Source organism: Miscanthus floridulus, chromosome 19 (assembly GCF_019320115.1).
Source record: "Miscanthus floridulus cultivar M001 chromosome 19, ASM1932011v1, whole genome shotgun sequence".
NCBI classification, from domain to species: Eukaryota; Viridiplantae; Streptophyta; class Magnoliopsida; order Poales; family Poaceae; genus Miscanthus; species Miscanthus floridulus.
Genome location: NC_089598.1, coordinates 45,284,656 through 45,295,681, shown reverse-complemented (window position 1 = coordinate 45,295,681; position 11,026 = coordinate 45,284,656). Strand labels below are relative to the sequence as shown.

Sequence of the window (11,026 nt, the reverse complement as noted above, 5' to 3'; positions counted from 1 at the left end):
GCGGCGGTGGAAGCCGCCTCGTGGGAGTTCGCACCCGGAGGTGCCTGCAGGTGGCGGACCCGAGCGTCTCTAAGCCCGCGGCGGCGACGATGTTCAGCGGCAACCCCCTCACTACGTTACGTCAGATTCTCACATCAGCAACGAGGACATTTTTACTGTAGGGACGGTTAGGGTTGGGGGCGCTCCTATAATGGGCGTCCTCGGGCTCCAGCAGCCCAGCCGTCTCTACAGATGGCACTGTAGGGGCGGCTGGTAACCTGAGCCGCCCCTACAGTTGGGGTTGATCTGTAGGGGCGGCTCAATCACCAGCCGCCCCTGCAGTGCCCACTTATTTTTTTTCAAATTTCAAAATTTAAAAGGTTCAAATTTAGTCAAATGATAAGATAACCAAAATAAAAGTTATAGATCTTGATGAGTTGAACAACTTTTGTATTCATCACTTTTACATCTGAAATCATTTAGGGTTTGAAAATTTGGTTTGAACTTGTCAAATTTCAAATTTTAAAATGCGTAAAACATTGTCACATCCAAGTTTGATCAAACTTAAATGCTGAAGCATGATTTTAGAAATTTTTTTAAAAAAAACCATCACATTTAAAGTTAGTATGAGGAAGAACAACTAGTTACAAAGTTTACCCACAGATTAAAAAGAGAAATCACACTGTTCTAGATGATCCTTACATGATCACAGTGAACAGTGTGATTTCTTTTTTTAATCGGTGGGTCAACTTTGTAACTAGTTTTTCTTCCTCATGCTAACTCCAAATCTGATGATTTTTTCCCTAAAATTTTCTAAAATCATTCTCTATCAATTTATTTTGTTGGTTTTGTCAATATATACATATGAAAAGTTTGAGCAATTTAAATTTTGAATTTCAAAAAAAATGCAACTTCAGACAAGATTTTGGTACCTCAAATGATTTCAGCTGAAAAAGTGATAAATACCAAAGTTGAATAACTCATCAAGATCTACAACTTTTGTATTGGTCATTTCTTCATATAACAAAGTGGTAATGACATTGTTCACAAATGTGACACATCTCTGATAAGGTTTTATAAACTATATGAGGCATGTGTAAGTTTAGTGAACAATGTGTGCTAAGAATTTATCAAATGAAGAAATGACCAAAATAAAAGTTGTATATATTCATGAGTTGAACAACTCTGGTATTCATCACTTTTTATGTTGAAATCAATTTTGGTCTCAAATTTTGGTTCGAACTTGTTGCTTTTTAAAATTTCAAATTTGAAAGGTTCAAATTTTGTCAAATGACAAGATGACTAAAATAAAAGTTGTAGATATTAATGAGATGAACAACTTTGGTATTCATCACTTTTTATGTTGAAATCATTTTGGGTCTCAAATTTTGGTTCGAACTTATTATTTTTTAAAATTTCAAATTTGAAAGGTTCAAATTTTATCAAATGACAAGATGACCAAAATAAAAGTTGTAGATCTTCATGACCTCTACAACTTTGATGTTTATCAAATTTTCATTTGAGATCATTTGGTGTCTCAAAATTATTTTAGTAGTTTTGATTTTAATTTTTTAAAATTTAAATTTTTTCTCATTTTTAAAGGTTCAATTTTGCAATTTTAAACTGTTGTAGTTGTTTTAGTTATTGTATATGTAAATATATCTATAAAAAAATAATTATAAAATTTTGTACTGTATTATTTATTATTTACATGTGAATAATTCATTTTGATTTAGAATTTTGAAAAAAAAATTCAACTGTAGGGGCGGCTTATAACCTCAGCCGTCTCTACAGTGGCTCTGAGGTATTTTACGCTAACCGTCACTGTGGGCGCTAAGTGTTGGGGATCTTTTCACACCGACACAGGTGGGTTGAACTGGAGTCTGGGATGGAACCATAGACTCCCAATCTCTCCCTTCTCCCAACCCGCTCAAAACCCTAGCCCAACACCGCAGGGTCGCCGACGCTCGCCCGGGCGCCGCCACTGCCGCCGCCGGGGACGATGGCGAAGCCTCGGCGCGGCCGCTCCGCGTCTCACTCCTCCTCGGGCTCTTCCTCCCGCTCGCCGTCCCACTCCGTCTCCTCCGGCTCCGTCTCGTCCCGCTCTCGGTCGCGCTCCCGCTCCTTCTCGTCGTCGTCCTCCCAGTCCCGGAGCCGCTCCCCTCCTCCGGCTAAGCACAGGTGAGGCTCGACCCTACACCCTATAGATCCACTGTTTTCTAGGCTAATTTATTAGGTTTTGTTGCATTTGTTCGGAGTTTGTTTTTGGGTGTGTGTGCTGTTTGTTCGTCCGGGTAGCGAGTTATCCCCCGTTTCAACGTTTATACTTATTTGAGAGTTGCTTCGTTAAACCCTAGTGCCTTCAGTAACTTCATCATAAACCTTGAGGACTAGAGTATTTAGTACGAGGCTGCTTGATTCAGATAAGTTTACACTTCAGGCGTGGCTTGCGTGTTCAGACTACTTCTGTTGAATACAATTACAGTTTTTCCTTGTGGCACTCAACGTATGGATGCTGTCATTCAGCATTGAACAGAACCAGAGTTTGGTAACAGTTTTCTAATGCTGAATTCGGTTTTTCAATCATGCTCGTGATAGACTGGAAACATAAGTTAATTGTGTGACCCTGCATTCAGAATTCAGATGGACACCTTTGATTGGTTCCAACTCCCTGCTGTAGGCTTATTATTTAGCTGTGCCTTTTGCATTTTCTGTAATAGCAGCTGCCTGCACTGACCAGCATTTGGTACCCAAATCAATTTGTTGTCATCATTTTATTGATTGATGAATCCATCATGCCTCATGCTTTTGCTTCGCCCTGTTAACATGTTTTTATTGCTGTCATGGGCTCATGGCAATTTAATTTAAAATCTTCTCATATATGAAGTCATGTAGTTACACGACGTGCGTTCTGCTTGAACATGGTTGTTTGGTATTTTTCTCATGAACTGTAATGTTTCTTATGCTGGTTCTCTTTATCTTGGGTGCTACTTCTGGACACTGTTGTCTGCCCAGTTCGCCTGGAGCACGAAAAGGCCGATCACCTTCGCTGCCCCCCCAAAAAGGGCTCACCCTCAAAGAAAGTCCGTTCGCCATCACCACCACCTAAAAAGGCTTCACCCCCTAGGTATATACAAGTTTGCATATAAACGGCATATGTTACTTTAATTCTCTGGCTATGTTTATTGATAATTATATATATTTATAGCGTGTTGTTTCACTTGTTACTTGACTATCATTTTTTGTCTTGTATATATATGAAGTAATTGTAGTTTGTCAAATAGGATGCTGTATATGGGCGTGGTGACACACCTAGGAGGCATAGGTCACCTATTCGTCGCCGACCAGATCCTTCTCCTGTCAGGCGTGGTGACACACCTCCTCGCAGGAGACCACTATCTCCAGTTAGAAGGCGTTCTCCTTCTCCACCACCTACTACGGATCGGATACGGACGGATATCACTGATATTATATTTGTTTTTATATTTCTGTCTGGATTCGGATTCAAATACGGATAGTGTCAACCATGTCGGATAGGATATGATTTAATATCGACATCATAAATATGCGATTTGAGTATTCGGATACGGATATGGTGTCGGATGTTGAATACCCGGATTCGGATATGGACAGATCTGAACCCCTCTAAACGGATTCGGAAATACGGTCGGAAAATATCCGTACCATTTTCACCCAACCTAGAAGGCATAGGTCACCGATGCGGTAATCAGTGCTTAAATAACTTCTATAATTCTATAAGATCTGTGAATGGATCACTGGAATTGCTAACGCTATTTTCTCAACCACAGTCCTTCACCTAGGAGGGGACGTGGCAGCCCATCACCACGCAGGCGCTCCCCTGGGCCTCTTAGGCGGCGGTGAGTTTCTTTGAGCTTCTCTATTTACCAGTTTTGTGCAATGCCCTTTAATACAAAGGTGGCCATATTGTGCACTTCCCTGATGTGCTAAAACTATGTAGTATTCTCCATTTTATATTTCATAGCTGTGGACTATGTGCCTATCCCTGCTAAATGTATCAAGTATTCTCTATTTTATATTTCATAGCTGTGGATGTGATGTACCTTTTTTAGATAATACAAGTGGATTAGATATATGTATCCGATGTTTATAATTAATTGTTGTTCTACGTATGATCCTGTGATTGGTTTCTAAGCTCGGTACTCATTACACTTCTAGTATTTGGACATTTGTTCTAAATAATGGTCTTATGTTTGTGGATGTATATATGTATATTTATGGCGGTCAGATTCGAATTTGAATTATATATATATATGTGGTCAGATTTGAATTTGAATTATTTATTTTTTTGCCGGAAACTCCACAGTAGGGGCGGTTCTTGATTGAACCGCCCTTACAAATACACACAGCAGGGACGGCTGGTGATACAGCCGCCCTTACAGAAGTCCACTACAGGGGCGGCAAGATATTACCAGCCACCCCTACAGAGGGCACTGTAGGGGCGGCTGAAAACACCAGCCGTCCCTATAGAGGGCACTGCAGGGGCGGTCAGGAAACCGCCCCTACAGAGGCACACTCTGTAGGAACACCCTGGGAAGGGCGGCTGGCGCAACCGCCCCTACAGAGACTCTAGAGCCGCCCCTACAGTTAAATTCTGTAGTAGTGCCTGCGACATGGCTGAGCGGCGAGCACGGCCTTGGCCTGGCGTCGCGGCCTCCGTGCCCGTGGGTGGCGACCGGCCCTCGCCCAGGCGGCCCCGTGCCCGCGGCCAGGCAGCCTTGCGCCGCTGCCGGCTCCTCACGCCGCGGCCGGGCTCCTCACGCCGCGCCGTCCTTCCCGTGGCGGCAGATCTCGCGGATGTACTGGGGCTACGCGGAGGGCGGCCGCGACGAGCACTCCGAGGCGATCAAGGATAACTTCCTCTGGAACATGGAGGGCGCGGCGTTCGTGTGCAATACCTGCCATCCTCTCGAGGGGAAGTACCTGGACGCGCAGCCGCCCGAGGACCTGGCCAGCAAGAGCGTCTGGGCAGTGGGACCGGTAGCGTCCCCGTCGGTTAGCACAGGCGAAGGCGACCTCGCCGCCCGCGATGTCAACGCGTGGCTGGACGCGTTCCCGGACTCGTCGGTGGCGTACGTGAGCTTTGGGACCATGATGGTGCCGCCGCCGCCGCACGCCGCGGCGCTCGCTGCCGCGTTGGAGCGCAGCGGCACGCCGTTCGTCTGGGCCGCGGCGACGGCGACACTCTCGGACGGGTTCGAGGACCGCGCGGCCGCGGCGGGGACCAGGCTGGTGCTCCGCGGGTGGCCTACGCAGGTGACCGCGCTGCGGCACCGCGCGGTGGTCTGCTTCGTCACGCACTGCGGGTGGAACTCGGTGCTGGAGGCCTGCGCGGCCGGGGTTCCGATGCTGGCATGGCCGATGGCGGCCGACCAGTTCTTCAACGCGCGGCTGGTCGTGGAGGAGGCGCGCGTGGCCTTGGCCGCGAGCTGGGGCGGGTTCGGCGCGGTCCCGGAAGCCGACGAGCTCGCACGCGCGTTGGCTCAGGTCGTCGGGGAGGCCGGCGCTGGCATGAGGGCGCGCGCCGTAGAGATCGCCGCCGGAATGGCGGAGGCGATAGGAGAAGGTGGCAGCTCGTGGCGGGAGGTGGATGGGCTGGTGCAGGAGCTACGGGAACTTGGACGCGGGAGATAAGCCACCATGGTCGTTGATCGAGTAAGCTTAGGCTTTCCGCGCAAAAGAAAAGGAAAGAAAGAAACCAAAGTACTGCTGTTCATTCGGCCATCCCGGTAAGAGTCGTAGAGTGATCTGCTCATCCTAGCAATTCTCGTAAGCTGCTTAAATAAGTTTACTGGTTAATTATGAACGAGTCCAGATGGCTTCAACGACTACACCACTCTTTTATATGTTTTTTTTTCGGTAAACATGTCTTAGCAGATATAATTTCTTCCTTTTAAATTATAAGATATTCGGGCTTTTTATATACAGTAGCAAGTATTCCCGTGCGACACGCATGTGTTCATAAAAACTATTTCGAATCCAACAGGAATGCCAATTGAATTCTCGATATGTCAATTCATATATATATCATCAACAATATCTTTAAATACAAAATAGGATAATGAATTATGTATTGGATCTATAAAACGTTAAAGAAATTTAGAAAAATATATGAATGAGTGGCAACAGACTAGTGAAGCTGATTTCGCTTGTTCAGGGGTGCAAAACATAAAAGATTTAAAGTGGGGGCTGCGGACCAGGTGGTGCTCTACGTTGTGATTTCATATTCTTTTCTGATCTTAAAAGAATCCATGATCAGCCGGTGATGTAAACATGACGAACTATGGCTTCAATCATATAAGATTGTACACGTACACAACGTTAGGGATTAGGACTTTATTAAAGAAGTAAAATTGCACGTAAATGGCAGATGTAAAATAACGTGACTTGAACAAACAAAATTCGGCATATGTTAAACAACGTGACTTAAATAAATAAAAAAAACTCGACCTGCGGGGTTATGACGACCCCCGGGTTTTCCGTTAAGAAGAAGGATCTTCTCACATAGATCGAGAAAACCCCCGAACACCCACCCCCATCCTGACGCAGGAGGTGCCGTCACCCTGTGAGAACCGGGCCAGGGCCTTTCACCGCGCTTTAGCACATGGGGACGGGCGAGGAGATTTTTTTAATCTCAGCCTAAAATCCGCTCCCACGGGGAGTCGAACCCAGGACCTGAGGAGTACCGTAACCATTTGAGCTAGGCGCCCTTTGGCCTTAAATAAACAAAAAGGTAAATCATAACTTTCTTAGTGTCAAAATTATACAAATCTTACGTCCTCCGGATGATGGAAGGCTCAGATGCGATGGCGTCAAGCACTACTACATAAAATCTTATGCGAGACATTTTCAAAACAGGCTTCGAGGTGGTTGGGCCGGTTGTCCGCCTCGGTTATTCGTGGTCGGGCAGCTGGCCCATCAACCGCCTCGGTTAATGCTAAACCGAGGCGAACAACGTAAGATAACCACCTCGGTTAATAACGATTAACCGATGCGGTTGTCTTAACGCAAGGCGGATGCCTTAAAACAACCGCCTCAGTTAATAGTGGCCCAACTCAGAGCCCATATCTATCCTCCTATGGGGCTTATATATAACCCGGACTTAGGTTAACTGTGAGCACTCCCACTAGTGCCCTACCTCCCACTCCCAGCGGCGTGCCTCCCCTCTCCGCGCCGCACCCCTCCTCGAGCCCGACGCCCCTCCACGCCCTCACTCCTTTCCTCCGGTCCTCCCCCTCCGCGCCCTCACTCCTCTCCTCCCTCTCCCTAGCGGCTCCCTCTCCTCCATCTCCCTCTCACCGGCGGCTCCCTCTCCTCCCTCTCCAGTGATGCTCTCCTAGGGGCCCCCTCCCACGGCGGAGGCGCACTCCCGAGGCCCCATCCCGGTAGATCTAGGGGCGGGACGTGCCGATTCGGTGGCGGCGCGGGCTCAGCAACGGTGATGCGGTCCCTGGTGACGGATCTAGGGTCCTCGGCGGCGGCGTGTGGTCCGACGAGGAGAGGAGGCGGGGCATGGTGGATCCAAGGGCCGGGCATGTAGATCCGGTGGCAGCACGTGTGGATCCTGCGAGGAGCGGACTTGGCAGCGGCGGCGTGACCCGATGTGCGATATGACGACGACGACGACAGTGCACAGATGTGGCTAGCGGCAGCGATAGCCTGTGGATGGGCTCGGCAGGCCCGTGGATGGGCTTGCTGGGTTTGTCCACGGGTTTTCTTTTTTTTGTTTTCTTTATTCGATTTATCGAGGTGGGCATCAAACCGCCTCGAAAAAGATCCCATTTACCATGACCTTTCGACCGAGGCGATTGCGATGTCCGCCTCAGTTAATCATTTCTGCCCACCTCGGTAAAGTTTCCTGTAGTAGTGAAGATCGAACAGGTATTATAGAGGGAGTGCCTCCCTCAAAAACATCTATTTTTTAATCACAAAATATCTTTCATCCTTTGGATGATGGAATGCTTAGATGTGAAGGCATCTAGATCGATCGAGTATTATAGAGAAAGAGCCTTTCTCAAAAATAATATCTCTTTGATTAATCACAAAATAAAGTACATTAACAATTTGGTAGTATTCTTATTAGGAAGGGCTAATGATTCAAAGATCCATAGTACTCCCTCCATTTCAAATTATAATTCATTTGACTTTTTGACCTCAAATTTGACAACTCGTCTTATTTAAAAAAAAATGTGCAAACGTAGTCAAATTTAAGTCATTCTTGAAGAACTTTTGTTAATAAAGCAAGCCACAGCAAAAGAAGTGATAATTTGCATAAATTTTTGAATAAGACGAGTGGTCAAACTTAGGGTAAAAAAAATCAAACGAATTATAATTTGGAACGGAGTTAATATTGTCTTTATTATTTGTTTTATATGTTTATTATTTGGTTTTGACTTCAAAACGAATTGAAATACAAAGTGCTTCCATGTTCCACCCACTTCCTCCCATACCGGCACCAGTTAAGTGCTCAGTTATGGTTCGTATTCCGTTCATAAAACGAATTGGAATACATAAGACTATCATTGATAAATATTTAAAACTTCCATACCCATATAAGTTAGAGCAGCACGTGCCCAGGCATAGTATGTAGTTCCAGTCCCAAACAAAGTGAAATGCTTGACGTGATCGTTCAATAAATATCCAATTTGCATGTTGTCATGTAACAACAAGCTGAATATCCCATTGCAAAGCAAGGATAAAACTTCTCCATGCATCATTTCAGTTCTCGTGTTATTAGGATCCAAAATAACAAAATTATTTATGGAGCTGTATAATTTTTTTTGAGAGGTGGAGCTGTATAAGTTTATCATATGTTGGTGAGGCCTGGTTTACATTCATGCAATTTTGAGTAATACGTACAAGATGTTGAACCAAACAAAACTAATTTGAAGTGATATTTTTTCTTGAATACGCAAGAGCATTGCGTATCATTATATTAAAAAGATAGAAGTTTTTAATTTAATATATACACCGTCTTTAGAATATAAATTTTTTCCATAGAAATAGAGAATAGATATTGGACCAAACAAATCATACATTTTCCATACTTTCATCGTGGAAAGCAGGAGTACAAGACAGGCACGTCCGTCAAAACCTGTTGCCAACCATATAAATCTAATAACAAGTTTAAGAGAAACAAGATGCTTCAACAGAGCATAGAAACCCTATAGGCCAGCTGAAAGACCAACACCAGTTCAGTGATAGGAGTACCATCGATTTTTCATGCATTATTAGAAGCACCCGTGCAAGGCCCCTCATTGTTGGCGGCTGCTCTTAATCACTACGGGATACAGAAGGTTTGCCGAGTGCCAGGGGCACTCGGCAAAGCCCGAAAAACACTCGGCAACCTCTTTGCCGAGTGTTGCACTCGGCAACCAACACACGGCAAAGATTTATCGGCAAATATTCTTTGTCGAGTGTTTTTTATCAGGCACTTTGCCGAGTGCAAAAAAACACTCGGCAAACATTTTTTTAAGCAAAAAAAAAAAAAACAAGCACAGGCCGCCACCACCGGCCGGACACCACCACCGGCCGCTCCAACACTCGGCAGCCGCACGAGCCACCACCACCACCTGGTTGGAAGGGCGAGGCGAGGGGGGAGAGCGAGGATGAAGCAACGAAGGGTGCTGCCGCGACGAGCTGGGCACCGAGTTCACCGTCTCAGGCCCAACCGCGGTTGACGGCAGCGAGGAGGCCTCCATGGGCACCTCCCGAGTCGCCGATGATGGGGGACGGGGGCTTCCCGTGCTGGATCCGGCCGTCCCCACCGTGGATGGCGCCTGCTGCGCATCTGGCGGGACGCTGGCCATGGCGGCGCCGGCATCCGGCCCCGGCGGAGCAGGGGGGCCATGGAGGGCTCGCTGGCCAGGCAGCCGGCGTCCGAGTAGGTGCCCGCGGGGCCTACCTCGACGGAGTCAGCGACAGGATCCGGTGCTGTTGAGGCAGCCGCCGCCGGTGACCGCGCGGACGGCGGTGGCGGCGACGCATCGGCGCCCGTGCGAGCCCGCGGAGGTGGGGAAAGGGAGGGGCTAGAGGTGGATCTAGGGAGGGGAGAGAGGGAAAGTGAGGAGGGGGCGGACTCCGGTAGCGGTGGCCGCGCAACCAGTGGCGTAGCTGCGCTCGCACGGGCTCGGGGAGAGGGGGAAAGGGAGGAGCTACTGGTGGATCTGTGGAGGGGAGGGGAGAGGAGGGGAGGGTATTTGATGGGATTTTTCTTTGTTTGCCGAGTGTTCTAGATCTAAGCACTCGGCAAAGTTTGTTCAGAAAAAAGGTTATTTATTTCTTTGCCGAGTGTTTCAGATCGGAGTACTCGACAAAGTTTTTTTTTCATTTTTTTCTCTTTCTTTTCTAGAAAAAAGATTTTATTTCTTTGCCGAGTGTTCTAGATTCGAGCACTCGACAATTTTTTTTTCATTTTTTTTCTTCTCTTCTTTTCTAAAAAAATGATTTTATTTTTTTGCCGAGTGTTTTTTTACACTCGGCAAACCTCATTTTTGCCGAGTGTTTTTTTGGACACTCGGTAAACTCCCTCTTTGCCGAGTGTTTTTAGCTGAGCACTCGGCAAAGAGCTTGTTTGCCGAGTGTCCGAGGAAATACACTCGGCAAACATAAAAATACTCGGCAAATTTGAGGATTCCGGTAGTGAATGCTGCAGAAATACACAAATGATGTAAACTAGTATACCCCGCGCGTTGCTGCGGGAGTTTAAGAAATGGTATTTTGTGAACGACAAATGAATTAATCATGAAAATATGAAGCGCAAATTTTCTAAGAAAATATTAGGGTAGCAAGTGCGAAAGACATTATACATAGTTTGCACAATAGCATGTGTACGTACATCACGCCGATGAAACATAACCCGTCGCTCAGAGTAAGAAACATCGTTTTGTGGCAAAGCGAACGACGGACTAAAAGGATATGAGGCCGATCTAAATCGATCTCGACCGGGCAGATTGATGTTGCTGCAAACTAATAACAATAATAACATCAGCAAGATCGGTAACTTAAT

The 11,026-nt window shown here is 46.5% G+C and overlaps 1 protein-coding gene and 1 long non-coding RNA gene across 2 annotated transcripts; both read left to right on the top strand.

Moving 5' to 3' along the window:
- The first annotated feature begins 1,966 nt into the window (after positions 1-1,966).
- LOC136526805 (uncharacterized) lies at positions 1,967-3,383 on the top strand. Its single transcript, XR_010776588.1, has 3 exons — positions 1,967-2,160; positions 2,995-3,106; positions 3,264-3,383. It is a non-coding gene; the product is annotated as an uncharacterized lncRNA (long non-coding RNA).
- A 314-nt stretch (positions 3,384-3,697) lies between these two features.
- On the top strand, positions 3,698-5,652 carry LOC136525968 (flavonol 3-O-glucosyltransferase UGT89B1-like). Its single transcript, XM_066518777.1, has 2 exons — positions 3,698-3,702; positions 4,641-5,652. The coding sequence occupies exons 1-2, from the start codon at positions 3,698-3,700 to the stop codon at positions 5,650-5,652; spliced, it is 1,017 nt and encodes a 338-aa protein (XP_066374874.1).
- The last annotated feature ends 5,374 nt before the right edge of the window (positions 5,653-11,026 follow it).